Genomic DNA, 18,221 nt, shown 5'->3' on the forward strand with positions numbered 1-18,221 from the left:
AAAAATTAATATTTATTTATTTATTATGTATACAATATTCTGTCTGTGTGTATGCCTGCAGGCCAGAAGAGGGCACCAGACCTCATTACAGATGGTTGGGAGCCACCATGTGGTTGCTGGGGATTGAACTCAGGACCTTTGGAAGAGCAGACAATGCTCTTAACCTCTGAGCCATCTCTCCAGCCCAACCATATGTATATTGATGTTGAGGGACAGACATAATCCGGGAATCTCTGGCACTCCGGTAATGACACTTGGACCTCTGGTACCCAAGACCACCTTTCAGTGAAGGTAGACTTCCTGATCCGATGTAGGGTGATGTTGCCATCACATCAGGGCCACCCTTACGAAAAGGAGTCACATGGCTCCGTGACTGCAGAATTCATGTTTGGCATGTCTGGGAAGTAAGTGGCCATCCACAGCCTTGACCTAGTGTAGCTGAGTTCATTGGTTGCACAGGGCTGGCCCTCATCTTTTCATTCTCTTTTATTTCACTTTTCTTTCGTTTAGAAAGTGTGTGCCCCGAGTTGAGTGTTCATCACAGCAGTGAACAAACACTACACTGTTTTAAGGAAGCATGACATTAGAAAGTGTGTGCCCCGAGTTGAGTGTTCATCACAGCAGTGAACAAACATTACACTGTTTTAAGGAAGCATGACATTAGCATTCGTAACCAAGTTCAGGGAACGGGCTGTGGGTCTACTCTCCTGGAATACACTCCGCAGTCTGTGTTAGTTTCTAACCACACTGACTCTGTTAGGGGTATAGGCCTGTTTGCTGGCCCTCAGCTTATACAGGCTAGAGAAGTGTCACGTGACGTCTTCGTCAGTCACATCAGAAAGTGGTCTTTAGTTTGGGGCTAGAGGGTGGCTCAGTGGGTAAGAGCATTTGCCCAAACATGGAAGTCCAATCTTAAAGCCAGGCATGGTGGTTCACACGTTTAATCCTAGCACTCAGGAGGCAAAGGCAGGTGGATCTCTGAGTTTGAAGCTTGCCTGATCCACATAGTGAGACCCTTGTTGAAGAAAACTCCCCAAATCCTTGGCCATGGCTGGGTCTGTGTCTGTAACCTAATACTATGTGGATTGGAAACTCGGACCCCTGGTGCCTAAGACTCCCTTTCAGTGAAAAAGTGCCTAAGACTTCCATCTTGATCCGCTGCTGGGGCTTGTCTTCCAGCCTAGCTGTCTCCAGGTTTAGTGAGAGAGACTGTTTGAAGGGACTAAGGTGGCAATAGGAAAGGACGCACCTGCCACCGTCCTTTCACCTCCCTAGACTCTCACACGTTACCCTCCCCACACGACACATGGCACGCATGGCGCACACGTTTAGCCTTGGTCAGTGGGCTGAGGCACCGAGTTTCTTTCTGATGCTAATGTAGCTCACTCTTCTGTGGGAAGACAGGACTTTATCTGTGTTGTTGCGCTGTTTGGGACATAAGTTGATAGATGCTTAGGAAAAGGAACTTAGAGGTGATTGGTGGTAGTAAAGCCATCTTCAGTCACATCCCCACAATTAGCAGGATGTCATTCACTGGGTCTCATTCCCAGTTCTTTTAGAATACTTGGTAAAGGAGGTGTCCTATGAGTCCAGCTGGAGGGAGGTAGGGAGGCTCAGGTGACTCGCTCTAGAGGGCCAGGGCCACTTTCCTTGAAGTCTTGGCCTCTGGTTCCTGTGTGCCCTTCTGTGCATACAGACCGTGTTGCCCTCCTGCCCCTCCATAACACTGTTGCTCTCTGCTCCACAGTGGCCATCAACCTCATTGTGCAGCATATCCAGGACATCCTCAACGGAGGGCTCTCCAAGCGGCAGACCAACGGCTATCTCAACGGCTACACCCCTTCACGCAAGAGGCAGGCATCAGAATCCAGCAGCCGGCCACATTGACCCCTGTGCCCTGACTCCAATTCCCAGCCCCCAGCTCCAAGCCACAGGAGGGTCGAAAGGCTTTGGTCATCTGTACATACGCCTCCTTTGAAATTACTGTATTTAAGAAAACACCGCGAAGATGAATTGCCTTGATTTTCTTGTTTTCCTTTTTTGTACTTTGGAACAGCAAATCAAACAGAACTTGACCCTGAGCTTAAGTGACAAACTGTGCCAACTATTACTGGTGATGCCTAATTATGACTCCAACGTGTAACCAGTTATAAATACACATACATACATATATAGAAAAGGATCTATTTTTGTGTAAATGTACAAATACTGTAAAGCTGTTTGCCATAAGTATTCTACAGGAACCTGTGCGTGGGTGTTGGGCCTGGAGCCTCACTCAGCAGGGCTCTATGCTCTGGCATCTGGGGAGCCACGGGGATGGGTGGTCAATTGGTTGATGTCCCCTGCTCTCAGCACCCTGGGCCTCAGTAGGGATGGGACTCAACTCTCAAGGCCCCCCTGACAGATGTCCCCTCCTTGAAACTGGAGCTAAGAGAGATACTTTTGTTCTTTTCTTTCTTTATTTTATTTTTTTTTTTTGGCGGGGGGGGGGGGGTAGTTGAAATTAAACTTGATCTTGACTCAAAAACTCAATCTCAGGGAAGAGGCCCACTGAGGAAGACCAATCTGGCTGCCTTTCTCCTTGCCTCCTTGCCTCACTGTCAGCCTGGGTGGCTCCACGCCTCCATCCTTCTTCTGCTGTCTGTCTCCTAGGAAGCCAGAGCTGTCTTTTCTGCTCTGGGGGGCCGGGGGGGGGATTTTTATAGGATCTCTTCCTGCAGGAAAAGAGAGATAGGTGTTGGGAAGGGTGGGATTGTGACCCTTGGCATGTTTAAGGAAGAACTGCCTCCTAGGGAAGTGAGTGGTCAGGTTGTCTGGACACATTATTGGCTATGGAGCAGTCTGGGCTTTGGTTAAGGACGTCTGGTGTTGACCACTGACAGTGGCTTTAGGATGCCCCTGGGAGTTCCACCCATGGAGCTGGCAGTGTTCAGTGAGACGAGGACAGTGTGTGTCTCCCACCCGAGAGTCCCACGAGAGCAGTGGTGTCAGGGTGATTGCCTGAATTCCACCGTCCCATGTTAATGTGGTGGCTGCCCAGCAGGAAGGGGCTAGGAGAAGGGAACTGTTTCTTAGAAGATATTAAGGGAGGGTATTTCAATCATGGGTACCTAAGCTGGGGTTTTATATTGAAGATGCCCGAGGTAGGGGCTTTCAGCTTTCCTGAACACTTCCTCTTGGTGGGAACTCCTTCCTGGAGGAAGCTGATGTGCCGAGAGGAAAACTGGAGAAAATGGGGACCAAGCGAGAAGGGACAGGTGTGTGAGATAGAGGCCTCAGAGCCAAGGACTGTCACGTTGGTGGTCGCCATCCTGCAGTTTGTAGGCCACATGCTTAGTTACTGGTACCTGGACACTGCGGAGCCTCCTCTGCAGGTGGTGCTCAGCCCTCTGAGCTTCTTACTCCCGTTCCTTTCCAACCTGGCTGAGGTTTCCTTGCTGTTTCAGCAGCGTCCAGTTCCCCAATCAGGATTCAAATTTGCCTCCAACTCCGATTTTCTATTTAAAAGACATGAACCTAGGCCTCCATAGAGCTTTGCCGTTTTCCTGAGGCACCGGGAGGCCGAGGCGCAGGCTCTGCAGCGAGTTCCCATGATGGCAGCTGCTGCTGGAGCAGGGAGCATTTGGCTCAGGTACCTGTGGGGAAGGCACACACTCAGCAAGACAGATGTGTCCTAGAGTGTCTGGGGGACAGTCTTTATCACATCAACTTCACATTTGCGGGAATCCTGAGATAAAAGGTAGGTTAGGGCCTGACCTGGGATCCCAAGGACAAGGGCCTTGCTGGGATGGCGTGTGCTCATGGGAAAGCCATTCGTGTCTGCAAGAGCCTTGGCCTCTCAGTGGCTAGCATGCTCAACTTTACTTGAAGCTCCCAGGTGCCAAACCACTTAGTGCCTTGGCTGTCTATCCCACTGCCGTGGAAAATGGATTCTTCTCATCTCTGAGCCTTTACTTAGCCGCTTCCTCATCTGCCTAAGGTGTTGGGACCAAACCTCCAGGGCCTCAGAGCAGCCCGTTCCTAGCTCGGACACAGCTTTGGGACTACCCTGTCCCTACTTCCTGGGGAAACTAAGCAGTTCTGGCTTGGCTCGAAGCAGTGTTTGCTGTGTGCAGGGAAGGGAAGGGGGCTCTGCTGCTCTGAGGCTGCCCAGCTTTTGGCCAATTGTGCATTTGAACTTGAACTTTGTATAGGAAACATTGTGATCTGAGTCTTGAGGTTCTGGGTTTCCAATTCCGTTGGAGAGTTGGAGGTAAACTTACTAAGAAACCATGGCATTTGTGGTTCTGAGGACTTTTAGCTGTTCAGAGAGGAAGGACAGCTGAGCGGCGCCACGTAACATTAATCACAGGTGCACAAATCCCTTGGCTTCAGAACCACCCAATGGTGCTCGCTTCTCCCTCCCGGCTCACATACTGTCTTTAGGAAACAAGCTTCTAAGCCTTGGGTCACAGGAAGGCCCAGCCTCACACTCCATCATGCTAAAGAAACTCAACTAACTGTGACTTCTCTTTGGGGAACCCGAGGCTGGTGGGGGAAAAAAAGAAAAAAGACAGGAATCTGAGTTAGAGCAGGCCGTGGGGAAAGGCGTGGGGTCAGGCCTTAGGGGGAGGGTGGTGTCCAAGTCACCTGTCTCAGAACTAATTAATATTCACAATGGTGGCTACTCAGAACGTGGGGAAGTTGCCTCCAGCTTGCTCTAGCCAAGGTGGGTTGTCTGTCTTGGGAAGCAGCTGGGTCAGGTGTGCTGCTGAGTAGCCACAAGGAGGGACTGGTCCACGCTGACTGCAAGCCTCTTGCAGGGAAGTGTTTTTCATTGGGCTGCCTGTGGAAGAGGCTCAGGTCAGTCCAGGGTATACACAGGCTGGTGCTTCTGGGAAGGACTGGCTGACCTCTGCCATTTATCCTTTTACTCTGGGCAGATGACAATGCTTGTGTTGGACAGAACAAGGCAGAGAGCAGGTTGGGAAAGGCACAGATGTTGGATGCATCTGGAGTGTGCAGGGCCCCATTTAGGACTCTGGCTCTGGGCCCGCTCTGCTCTCATGATGCCAGGCACAGTGACAAGGTGTTATGGCAGCTTCCTGTTCTTTCAGGCAGTGACTTCCCATCCAGGCCTGCCTCGGGAGCGAGGCTGAGTGGCTAGGTAGATACCTAGGCTGTTCTTTTCCTAGAAGATGCTGTCTCTTCTTCCCTTTGGTTTTACTGCCCTGCCTTTGTTAGTGCTGTGAAATGACCACATCCTATGTACTTTGCTGTAAATAAAGACGGACAAAAACTACCAACTCGATTCTTTTGTGATGCTTGGTTAGAAGCAGCCTGCAGGAGCCTGCTAAGAACTCAGGGTGGAGGGAGGGCTGGACCTTGCATTTCTGGAGGAAGTGGTTGCCTAGCCTGCTGTTTAGGCCTCCTGGTCCTGGGATGTATGGAGCAGACTCCAGGCCCTAGCTGGGCTCAGGTTCCCCTGATGTTACTTGTCTTGCACAGTGTATCGCATGAACCACTCACTGGGCCACGGTTTCTGGGAGGCCATGATTCTTGGAATACTGGCTTTTTCTCACTGATGTCATTTTTTTAGCCTCTGTCTCTTTTGCCTTCCCAGGCCTTCCCAGGCCAGTTGCCTAACCCACTTTTCTATATTGAAAATGAAAACCAAATCTAGATGAAATAAACTGAGGGGTGTGCAGTAAAAAATTTGTGTTAACTATACCTCACTCTGAAATGAATGAAGGCAGATGTATATCCATTTTTCTAAAAGATACATATGCATTAGTGTTTTCATGTATGCATGTATACTATATGCATTCAGTGCCCAAGGAGGCCAGAAGCGAGTGTTGGATCTGGAACTGAGTTACAGATGTCTGTGAGTTACACTTGGATCCTCTGAAAGAGCAGTAACTGCCCTTAACTGCTGAGCCATCCCTCCAGCCTTTCTGTATTCTTGTTGGTTTGTTGTTGCTGATGGTGGTTTTTGAGACAAGGGTCTTGCTGTATATCCCTGGCTGGCCTGGGACTTGTCATGTTGGCCAGGCTGGCCTCTGAGCTCAAAGAGATCCCCCTGCTCCATCCTCCTGCGTGCTGGGATTAAAGACGTGTGCCATCACACTAAACTTGTTTTTAAAAGAGCTGCATGACGTGCCGTCAGGGATTTGCCCAGAGTTGTCTTGTGCTCGGCAGCTCCTGAGAGTCCCTCCTGCCTTACTTAGTTCCTCTCTGATCGCATCTTCCCACGTGCCATCCCATCTAGGAATTGGGCAGCTCTCTCTCTCTCAACAGAAGCCTCTCTCCAGCAGTGGTTCCCTCCCCCCTCCCCCGTGGGCTCCCCCGTGGGCAGTGGTGCTGTTTTAAATTATTTGTGGGTGTGGGTGTTTTGTTTCCACATTTATCTGTGGGCCACTTGTGTGCCTGCTGCCCTCGGGGGCATTAGATCCCTTGGAACTGGAGTCACAGATGATTGTGAGCCTCCTAGCCATTGTTCTTAAGTGAGCCGTCTCTAGCCCCAAACTAACAGCAGCTTTAGCTTTACTGAAGCCATTAGTGGGGCAGGTTTGCAGAAAACTTAATGCCTGCTTAAAAGTGGAGAGCCGGCCTTGAGCAATGTCAGCTTCAAGAGACTGGGCTTAGGCGGGGTTTTTTTTTATGCGGTGCTGGGGATGTTTAGGTACTTCACAGCTGATTTTAAAGGTTAGGTGTGATAGCACATGTCTGTGACCCCAACACTAGAGAAGCTGAGGCAGGAGGATGGCAAGTTTGAAGTCATCCTCACCCACATATTAAGAATGTATCTACTCCCTACCCCTCAAAAACAAAGAAAAACCAAAAAAGCCCCCCTCCCCAAACAAAAATGTTTAATGACATTTCCTGTTTTTCTGTGCTGGGATGTAGCTTGGCACTAGAGCATCTTAGCACAAGCAGAGGTCTCGGTTCAGACCCTGACACTGAACACCAACAGCGCTCCTCTAGCTCCTAGTCCTGTGTGTATGCTTACACATGCTTTGAGTAAACCACGAGCTAAAATGAAACTGTGAACCCATCTGACACAGGACTAAACCCTGACATATCCACCTCAGGATTAGACCGCAATCAGAGGCAGAACCTAAAACTGCTTTCTAGTGGGGTGGTGGTGCACACCTTAAATCCCAGCACTCGGGAGGTAGAGTCAGGCAGATCTCCATGAGTTCAAGGCCAGCCTGGTCTACAGAGAAAAGTTCCAGAACAGGCTCCAAAAAACTACAGAGAAACCCTGTCTCGAAAAACCAAAAAGAAAAACAACAAAACAGACAAACCTGTTTTCTACATGAACTAGTCACGTTGCCACATCCACACTGTGCGCTGTATAATGAGGAGCTGTTTGGACTCAGTGTTCTGACTGTCCTGGCCGGGGCAGCACGTCCTGGCAGTCCCCCTGCCCAGGCTGCTTATCGCACTTATGGGTGTTCACAGGAGGCCCCAGGGACTCTGCTTCCCCGGCAGCATGGCAGTGTCCAGCCTCTGCCGTAAAATCACCTCCGACTTTTACGGTGTTTGCCTCGCCCTTAAAACAGACCTGTGTGGAATGCTAGGAATGTGCCTGTGTTCCTGGATTACTGGGCAACTGCATTCAGCTGCTAGGCATGCTAAACTGTGTGAGTTTGGTGTACGTCTGCCATCTAGTGGGAGGATTCTGGTGGCTGTGGTTGATGGACTGTCTCATTTGATTACCTACAGGTATCTCGGAGATACACACCCAAGTGCCCCTGCAAGTATTAAGTGCTGATATGACTTTGTCCACTCCCTCTCTTTTTGGAAAATACATAAACCTCCATTAGAGCACACAGAAGCTAACTCTCTTCTGATGGCTCAATCCTGTCGGGGTGGGGATGAGGATGGGGGAGGGAGTGTGGATGTATATGTGTATGTTTGTGTATGTAGACCAGAAGTTGTCAAGTGTATTCCTCAAACGCTACCTTTTTATTATTATTTGTGATGATGATGATGATGGTGTAATAGCATCTCATTATATAGACCAGGCTGATCTCAAACTCAGAGAGATCAGCCTCCTCCTACCTTCTGAGTGCTGGGATTAAAGGACTACATCACCATCCCCAGCCTCCGTCTTGTTTATTTTGAGGCAGGGTCTCTCACTGGGCATGGCGCTCACTCATTGGCTAGGCTGGCTGTCTCTGCATGTCAACGCCCACATGAATTGAGGTTATGGATGTGTGCTGCAGCACCCAGTGGATTCTGGGAATCTGAACTTAGATCCTCATGCTTGTATGGTCGTCTCCCCGGCCAAGGCTGCAATTGTTTCTAGTACAGTAGTTTTATAAGGTGCTATTAGAATCATCTCTCTCTCTCTCTCTCTCTCTCTCTCTCTCTCGCTCTCTCGCTCTCTCGCTCTCTCGCTCTCTCGCTCTCGCTCTCTTTCTGTGTGTGATTATTTTTTTAACATCAGAAGGGTACATTCCTAAGAACTCTAGGAAAATGATCATTGATAACAAGCGGTTTGGGTGAGTTGGGTCAGCGCTACAGGACAGGTTAGAACCCCAGGACCTTGTGTATTAGCCACATTGACCCCCACAAGCTGTAGTGTTCCTTGCACCAGTAATGCCGTTTCTCCCGGACATGTTCCATGCATGGCACTGGGCTCTTCTTGCCCAGATGGAGACTGGAAAGGTAAAATTCACTGCAATCCAAGGAAGAGAAAAGGAAACGCTGGAGTTCTCTAGATCTTGCAGTAAAGAACAGACAGCGGGGAGACGCCATTGGCTACACAGATGCCACCCCATACCCCCTATCTGGAACAGCAGTTCCTTGAGAGCAGGGAGAGTGTCTGCCCAGCGTGGTTCTCATTCCAGAACACTCAGAGACCAGTTGGAACAGCAACTAAACTAAAGCACTGTGGTTGCCTTACATGACTGGCATAGACTCATGGAGCCTGTGTCTGGCCATAGCTTTCTAAAGGCTTTCGGGCTGTGTGGACGGCTGCCAGGTCACCTGCTTCCCCAGTCCCCTTTGAGAACTGAGAATGTGGTCGCCACCTTTCTTGATTTAGTGGCTTAGTAGATCACATGATGACAGGCACAGTGTGAATTATTTAACGCTCCCAGAGCGTGCTATTAGTTCAGTACAATATGCAGCAGTATGGAGAGTTAATTGAGTTCAGCTCAGACCAAAGTTATTACTCATTTCTTCCCCTGTTGCTGTGATTTAAAAAAGATGCCCTGGCAAAAGAAACTTAAAGGGAAAGGGGGTTTCCTTCAGCTCACCCTCCGAGAGGAAAGTTGAAGGGAAGTTGAAGTGGTAGTGGCCTCCACAATCAGGAAGACAAGGGCAACAGATGCAGGCTACTGGTCAGCAGCCTCTTTCTCTAAACGCAGTCCAGGACCTAAGCCAGGGAACATCTGGGGCTGTGTGACCCACCCTGTCAGGCCCAACCTTCTCATACAGATGTTGCACGTTTGTGTCTCATTCTCTTCCTGCATCTTCCTCGGTCTAGCCCTGCGGTTGACTAATTGCCCAGTCCTGAATTTACAGCTTATTCTTAATTTCTTTATCCAGCCCCTGCTTTCTCACAGGGTTGTGCCAGACTTAAGCAAAGTAGTTAATATTAAAATGATTGGAAAGTTCCCAAGTCCATGTATGTGGCGTTAAAATAACACAAATGCCCTTGAAATGCTTCAGAACCTGAGAAGGTAGGGTCCTCGGGGACATGATCTCAGTGATGAGCACATGGCATCTTCCAGAAGAGGAGAACCATGCCTGGTTAGTGCATGGCCTACTGGTTCAGATGAACCTCAGAGGGGAGAAAATTGGTGGCTCGTCCAAAGTGTGCAGCTGAACTCCACCCCCACCAGGGATGGTTCAGCCTGGTATCTGATAAGAGTGGTCCCATGGGGGAAGAGTCTGCTTTCTTCTGGGAAGTGGGTTCCTCAAGAGGAGCAGAAGGGAGTCAGGCTATATGGGTGGAGGGGCCACAAACCTACCGACTGAGACAAGCTTTTAGGAAGAAAAGCCATGGTGCTTTTCAAGGCCAACAGGATAAAGAAGCTGAATGGCAGCTGAGAGTTCTCCCAGGTTGTTTGCTATGGAGGGGAGACACAGCCCTTCCCCAGCTCGTGGGAGATGCAGGGGGTTCATGGGGAGAGGGGAAAGAATGCTCATCTTCCTACCACACCAAAGAACATCCCAGCAAGATGCTGAGGTCTCTCTTCCTTCACGGTCTATTTATTTATTGTATTTTATTTTCAACTCATTTATTGTATGTATTTGTAGGTGTAAGCATGGATGCCCATGTGTGGAGATAAACTTGGGTGTTGGTCCTTTCCTCCCACCTTGTTTGATGTAGTATCTCTCATTCATTGTTGGGTTTATCACAGTAGCTGACCTTAAAGCTCTGGGCCTCTTCCTGCCTCTGTCTCCCTCTTGCCTTAAGAACTCTGGGATTACAGGCAGGTGCTCCTGCTTCTAGCTTTATATGGTGTGCCAGCCGGTTTTCTTTCTTTTCTTTCTTTCTTTCTCTTTTTCTTTCTTTTTTCCTTCCTTCCTTCCTTCCTTCCTTCCTTCCCCTCCTTCCCTCCCCCCCTCTCTCTCTTTCTTTCTTTCTTTCTTTCTTTCTTTCTTTCTTTCTTTCTTTCTTTCTTTCTTTTTATTTTTAAAGATTTATGTGTTTTTATGCATACAACATTCTGCCTGCATGTATACCTGCAGGCCAGAAGAGGACACCAAATGTCATTATAGATGGTTGTGAGCCACCATGTGGTTGGTGGGAATTGAACTTAGGACCTCTGGAAGAGCAGCCAGTGCTCTTAACCTCTCTCTCCGGCCCGCCAGCTGGTTTTATGTCAACTTGAAATAGCCTACAGTCACTGGAAAAGAGGAGCCCCCAATGAGAAAAATGCTTCAATAAGCTCTGACTGTAGGCAAGCCTGTAGGGCATTTTCATAATTAGTGATTGATGGGGGATGGCCCAGTCCATTGTGAGTGGGGCACCCCTGGGCTGGTGTTCCTGGGTTCCATAAGAAAGTCATGGGGAGCAAGCTAGTATACAGCACCCCTCCATGGTCTCTGCATCAGCTTCCACTTCCAGGTTCCTGCTGGTTGAGTTCCTGTTCTGACTTCCTTCAGTGGTGAACAGAGATATAGAAGTGTAAGCCAAATAAATTCTTTCTTTTCCAAGTTGCTTTGATTATGGTGCTTCGTCCCATCAAGGATAATCCTGACGAAGACACTTGGGTTCTGCAGATCTGAATTCAAGTCCTCACACTTGTCCAGCCAGTTCTTTACTCACCGAGCCCTCACCCCAGCCTCCCGACCACCACCCTTTGTTATTGAAACAGCATCTCTCTATGTAGCTCTGGCCGGCCTGGAACTCTTGGTGATCGTCCTGCCTCTGCCTTCTGAGTGCTAGGACTCCAGGGCTGCATACTTCATTGTACGCACCGCTCTGCATCCTCTTTCTAACAGATTTGTCTTTTGAGACAGGGTCTTGGGCTATAGCTTCAGCTTCCTTCCTCTGTTTCAATTGCTGGAACTGTCGGCATGGCCTCCATGCCCAGATCACAGAGTATCTATCTATCTATCTATCTATCTATCTATCTATCTATCTATCTATCTATGTATAAATTTTATTTTGTGTTTTGCCTGTGTGTATATACATGTGCACTGCATGCATGCCTGATGCCTATGAAGGCCAGAACAGAGTGCTGGGTCCTCCTAGAACAGGAGTTAAGGATATATATGAGCTGCCACATAGGCGCTGGGAACCGGACCCAGGTCTTCTGAAAGACAGCAAGTGCTCTTAGGCATTGAGTCATCTCTCCAGCCCTAAGAGTCAGTTTAAACAAGTGTCACTTTGATCACAAATTATATTTTAAAAACTTCAGTTAAGGTGAGTTTTCTTTAGTAGGTCTTTTGTACTGTGTGTGTGTCTGTGTCCAGAGCTGCTGGATGGAATGGGAACCAATAGGAAGGTTACAGTAAAGGGCAGTTTCCCCGGAAGGTTTCTAATTGATGCTCTGGTGGCTGCTTTATTTTAGAGATTTATTTGTTCATGCAAGGATCTCACAGTCAGCATCACTACTTTCCGGTTGAACACTCTCTAATGGACTGTTGGATGTGGCTTCTGCATACTCAGCCTTGGAGGTTTTCCTCCTGGTTGCACGTGGACAGACACTCGGTTCCTTCTGCTCTGTAGCAGCAAGGAGGATCCAGTCAAGATGTGTGTCTGTTGGCCATGACACCTTTTCCGCTTCTTTTCACTCTCCAACGTGCTAGGCTTTAACATTCCACCAGGGGGCAGACTTGCAATTTCTCTCTTTTTATATAGCTAACTCTTATTGTATGCCTGTCACAGTATTATTTTGTTTTAAGCCTCATTTGAATTCTGTGAGGTATATTATATTACGTCTCTTTCTAAAAGGGGGATTGTGGTTTAGGAGAGGCTAAGTAAATTGTGCCGAGTCAGCAATACGTGGGGAAGCTGCAATTTGAACCTGTGTTTTTCTGATTGAAAAGCTTGAACCTTAAACCTCTTTTATGTCCGGCTATCCTGAAGATAGAATTCTGCCCTGCCCCATATGCCTACAGCACCAGCTCTTCAGCAGGTTATGCTCTGGAAGTCACAGTTCATCCAACCAACATATGATTATCTTGGCTTCTAGTCTGAGCCCCGAGCACCCTTATACATACCTATTAAGGATTTTGCCATTTGTAGCTCATATTTTTCTTTTTTCCTCATCCTCCTCTTCTTTTAGACAGAATCTCACTGTGTAGCCATAACTTGCTTGGCTGGTCACTATATAGACCAGACTGGCCTTGAACTCACAGAGATTCCCCGCCACCGAGTCCTGAGTGCTGGGATAAAGGTGCGCACCCCAACACCTTCATCTGGCCATTTGTATTTGATCTTAAAGGTCCTTCCGCAACTTAGACACTGTTAGAACACCCCCATCAGTGGGTTAGAGTTTGTCTCCTTGAGGTGGCTGCTTGCTTAGCTAATGTTAACTTTAGGAAGGGCACTGGTTCAGGGGTCCAGGACGTTTCTTTCCCATAATTCTTTCATCAGATTTATGAGGTGAGAAGTGAATAACCGTGGTAGGTGCTGCTTGAGAAACCAGAGCTAATATTGTCCTGATCTCCAGACCAGTTCAGACTGGAGAGGTCCTGTCTACCCATAACCAGGCACACCGAAAATCCTGCTCTCAAAATTGGATGCTCAGCCCAAAATGAGACATCACTATTACCTTCCTTAAAGCCCAGGGAACAGATAGTTGGGGTGAGGGTAGGAAGAAAGAATTTTGGGCTGGATGGAGTCAGGGGACAGTGTGGGATGCTGATGTCAGGGCACGGCATGGCTGCTGTGGTCTTGAACTCATAGCAGCTGTGAGAATCCATACAAGACTGAGCTGGCCAACATGCTATTGGTGAGATGAGGTGTTATGTGACTCTTTTTTTGGCTCTCTTGGGGGGGACCCACAAATAAATCACACACAGAGGCTTATTCTTTCTTATAATCACCTGGACTTGGCTTGTTTCTTGACAGCTTTTCTTAAATTAATCCATTTACCTCCCCCCCCCCTGGACTTTTTATCTTTTCTACTTCTGTATATCTTACTTTCCTTCTTACTCCATGGCTTGGGGGAGGGGTAACTGGCTGGCTGACCTCTGATGTCCTCCTCCCCTTGTTCTCTTGTTGCTCCAATTCTTCCTTGGTTCTCCTTCTATTTATACTCTCTGCCTGACAGCCCCACCTATCCTTACTCCTGTGTAGTAAGGGGGCTGCTTGTTCATTTCCTGGCTGCCCAGACTCTCGAAATAACCACACAGAAACTGTATTAATTAAATCACTGCTTGGCCAATTACTTAAATGTATTGCTAGCTAGCTCTTACATCTAGAATTAACCCATCTCCCTTATTTTATATTTTACCATGAGGTTCATGGCCTACCAGCAAGCTTTCACTATATCTGTCTCCAGCGGCTCCATGGCTTCTCCCTGACTCTGCTTCCCTTCTCCCAGCACTCAGTTTAATTTTCCCCACCTAACTCTGTTATGTCCTGCTCTGCTTTAGGCTCAAAGCAGTTTCTTTATTCACCAATGGTATTCACAGCATACAGAGGGGAAATCCCACATCACTCCTGCCTCATAACTGGCCATTCAGCTCTTTATTAGACCTTCAGGTGTTTTAGAGAGGCAAAACATCACAGCTTCACAGAGTTAAACAAATGTAGCATAAACTAAAGCCACATACCTTAAAATAATATTCCTCACCAGTGAGGCATTCCTAAGGCTCCACCCTTCCCAGAGGAACTACGCACAGTTCACGGTTTCTAAGGAAGGGGAGGTATTTTCTTCAGTGGTGTAGCCCTAGTAAGGTGCTCACACAACCGCAAATAACCCCTCACCCACGCTGCTGTGGGCAAGCCCACAGGAATTCACCGGGCCACGAATATGAAAGTGTAAGAGTTTGAAGAGTGGGACCAGGGAGAGGAACAGGAAGAAGAGAGGGCAATGGCGGTAAATACGGTCAAAATACATTATGTACATGTTTGAATTTGTCATAACGGAATCCATTATGCATAATTAATACATATTAATAAAAAAAGACAAAAGGATTTTCTGGGCTCAGTCTACTGATAAACCTGGTGGAGGTCAAGATAGGGCTTTCCCTGGGGGGAGAAAGGAGAGGCTTTTGAGTGGTGGGGTTCCCATCTGCATCCCTGGGTGACAGTTCCTCCCAGGAAAGCTATGCACATAGGTTCAACCTTCTCTTCAGAGTGCGCCCTCTGAACTCCGGCTCCCTCGTGAGATGGAGTGGTGGTCATGGCAGTCTCACGGTGGTAGGTACCTCTAAATCCCTGATGCAGGCCCAGCACAGTATCTGTGCTTCCTGCTGCTCTCCCGTTGCTCTAGCTACACTGGACTGCTTCTTGTGGGCACTACTCTCCATTAATCTCTTTCCACACAGCAGGCCACTGCTCAGCCATTTCCTACTGGACTTCCCCCATCCCCCTACCCCTGCAATGCAGTCAGGGCACACACCGGGCACTGTTTTCCTCACTCTTGGGTTCATCCTCTCCTCCTGTGTCCCCGCAGCCTCTGGTGAAGGATCCCCTGACTCTTCAGTCTGTACCTATCTCTCCACCAGCATCTGGGACTTCTTGGTATGCCAGCAAGCACCTGGCAAGACAGGGTTGAGAGACACTGTGGAAGAAGGAGCCCCCATCCTTTTCTGTAGGATGTACAGTGTGGCTCCCTGAACGGGAGCGATCTGATGCCTCCCCGAGAGCTGTTCCTTTGTTCTATCATCTTGCATTGAAGTGGCATGCGGTGTTTTCCCTACTGGGAAAATGTCATTTGAAAAATACACAGTGAGTGTTAGATGGTGCAGCTGGCCTGCCATCTTGCCATGAGAGGGGTGAGGAACCAAGGGTGGCTCGGAGGCTGGTGTTGCGGGGGTCAGCTGGACATTTTGGATTGCTCCGTGCAGATAGTCCAGTGATCCCTGGCTGAGGGATGGGCAGGTGTCCCTCAAACTGATTCTACTCTTGCTAACCAGATACTGTGCTCATGACACATTCACACTCCCTTTCTGATCCTGAGCTCTGGGGTTCTCATCTTGCTCCTGGGGTGACCCTCACCCCTCTGTCCTTGCAACAGATCCCCAATCCAACCACTTCTCAACATCTTCGCTGCTTGGCCTCTGATCCATGCTGCCCTCATCTGTCAGATTGGGTGCTTCAAGGCCCTCATGACTAGCCTGGGATACTTTCTTTCATTCTTGTCCTTAGTTAAATTAAAAATGCAAATCAAACCAGGATACCAACTTTATTCTACATTCTCTGGTCCTCAACACACTGAAGAACAAAACCCAAAGTCGTCCTTGTGATTAGCAAGGCTCTATGTTGTTTCCCATCCTCACTGACGCTAAGATCTCAACGCTTACGGTTTTCTTTTTGCTGTTTTCCCTGCCACAATGTTTTCTTTACAGAACCTGGATGGAACTCAAAAAACACATTCTTTCCTTCTTTGGAATTTTGCATTGACCGGTCCAGTTGCTTGAAATGTTCTTCCCCGGACATATAATAATATGTACAAATAATAAAAACCCAGAGACATTGGGGTTCAAGCTGAAGATCAGAAAAGCAAAGCGTCAGTCACTCGCTCTTACTTCTACTCAGACGGAAATGGACAATCCTGCCTCCATGAATTCTCAGACTGAGACTGAGACCTGTCTTCTCCTGTCTTACATTCCTCTCTAGTGCTGGGATTAAAGGCATTCACCACTACCACCTAGCCTCTATGGTTAACTAGTGTGGCTGCTGGGATTAAAGGTGTGTGCCACCACTGCCGGGCCTGTATGGCTGATCAGTGTGGCTGCTTTGCACTCTGATCTTCAGGCAAGTTTTATTTATTAAAACACAAATAATATTCCACTAAACATTCACGTTTTCTTCGCTAGGTTTAAAACTTGGAGCTGTCCTTGATGTCTTCCATATCCCTCAGTCCTGATTTAATTTTTCTCATGGAGATTGTCTATGTTAATGTCTTTGTCTAATCTGTATCGATGTGAATGTCAATGTATAGATTCAGTCTGTATGTATTGATGTCTGTGTTAATGTCTGTGTCTGTCCTATCTGTTTATGTTTTTATTTATGTCTACCCCTCTGTCTATGTCCATGCCTACCTTTGTATATTCACCTTTAGCTGCTGTTTTTGGCATCAGTCTTTTTATTGGTATGAAAGTGTCTGTGGTCAGGGACTTTGCGTTATTTCTTACTGCATCCTTAGGATTCAAAGATAGTTTCAAACACAGGATGCTCAACGAATATTGTTTGAAAGAACAGGTGGCTGATGGAGGAAGGTCATTGGTTAATTAAATAAAGAAGCTGCTTGCCCTGATAGGTTAAAACATAGGTGGGAGGAGTAAACAGAGCAGAATGCTGGGAGGAAGAGGAAGTGAGCTCAGAGACTCGACAGCTCTCCTCTCGGGGGCAGACGCCTCAGAGAGACACGATGCTCCACTCTTGCGGGCAGAGGCAAGAGCTCTGCTCTCTGAGGCACACGTGATGAAGCGCCGACCCAGGATGGACGTAGGCTAGAATCTCCCTGGTAAGCCACCTTGTGGGCTACAGCAGATTATTAGAGATGGGCTAGTCCAGGTGCGAGAGTTAGCCTAGAAGAGGCTAGATAGAAATGGGCCAAGCAGTGATTAAAAGAATACAGTGTCCGTGTAATTATTTCTGGTAAAGCTAGCTGGGTGGTGGGAAGCAGCCTGCTGCTCATATTACTACAGGTGGGCGCAAGGAGACAATGACTGTGAGGTTCCTTGGCAAGTGTAGCGGCTGCCCCTCGGTTGGGAGAGTGGTCCCATGCTTTTGCCTCCATATGCAGTAAAGCCAATTGCCTGTTGCTGGGCCCTGTTTCATCCAGACCAGTGCTGAGAGCCCAGGCCTCAAAACTAAGTTAGCTCAGATCCCAGCTGTGCAGTCTGTTAATTGGAGCTTGGGTAAACTGCTTCATCTCGTTGGCCTTAGTACTTACTCCCATTTGTAGCAAGTACTGGGTATACCTGCTTCAAGTGTAGTGTGTGGCTATTGGAGAACAAATAGCAAAATATTCATTCCTTCTTTGCCTGTAATCTCTGTCCTTGGGAGGCTGAGGCAGGGGCATCTCTAGTTCAAGGTCTGGGCTAGTTAGAGACACACCCTAAAATAAGAAAAAAAGAAAAAAAATCGAAACAATGAAAAGCACCCCTCTCCCACCCCGTCAAACAATCAAGTTATCTCTGCCCTTCATATCTGTATCTTGGGAAGCCTCTTGGACAAAAATCTAATCCATTTTCTCCAGGTGCCAATAAACATTAAAAAAAACATGATTCATTTTTGTCTTTTTCCCTTCCTTAATTAATTAGTTCTGAACTCATGAGTGAAGACAGGAGCCTCAGTCATTGGGCCTCTACCACCTCTCTTGTTCCACACCTCTGAGGTGGGTAGGAGCTAATTTCTCTGTGTATCTCATGTGTGGAAGCTGAAACTTACAGATAACTACCTGAGAAAGGCTACTCAGCTGGGAACCACAAATAATCCCCTAGATTTGAAGCCAGTCGCTTTCATTTTATTATAAGGGCATGGTGTGTGAGTGTGTGTGGTGTGTGTGTGGTGCGTGTGTGGTGTGTGTGGTGTGTGTGTGTATGTGTGGTGTGTGTGTGTATGTGTGGTGTGTGTGTGGTGTGTGTGTGTG

The 18,221-nt window shown here is 48.0% G+C and overlaps 1 protein-coding gene across 1 annotated transcript in view; it reads left to right on the forward strand.

The window, feature by feature from the left end:
- Positions 1-5,272, forward strand: part of Uck2 (uridine-cytidine kinase 2) — a 69,668-nt gene extending 64,396 nt beyond the window's left edge. Inside the window, exon 7 of the mRNA XM_005370081.2 lies at positions 1,748-5,272. Coding sequence (XP_005370138.1) covers positions 1,748-1,887 — 140 coding nt within the window. The 3' untranslated portion in view covers positions 1,888-5,272. The remainder of the gene's footprint in view (positions 1-1,747) is intronic.
- The last annotated feature ends 12,949 nt before the right edge of the window (positions 5,273-18,221 follow it).

The sequence above is a fragment of the Microtus ochrogaster genome, unplaced genomic scaffold (genome assembly GCF_000317375.1).
Source record: "Microtus ochrogaster isolate Prairie Vole_2 unplaced genomic scaffold, MicOch1.0 UNK70, whole genome shotgun sequence".
Classification (NCBI taxonomy): Eukaryota; Metazoa; Chordata; class Mammalia; order Rodentia; family Cricetidae; genus Microtus; species Microtus ochrogaster.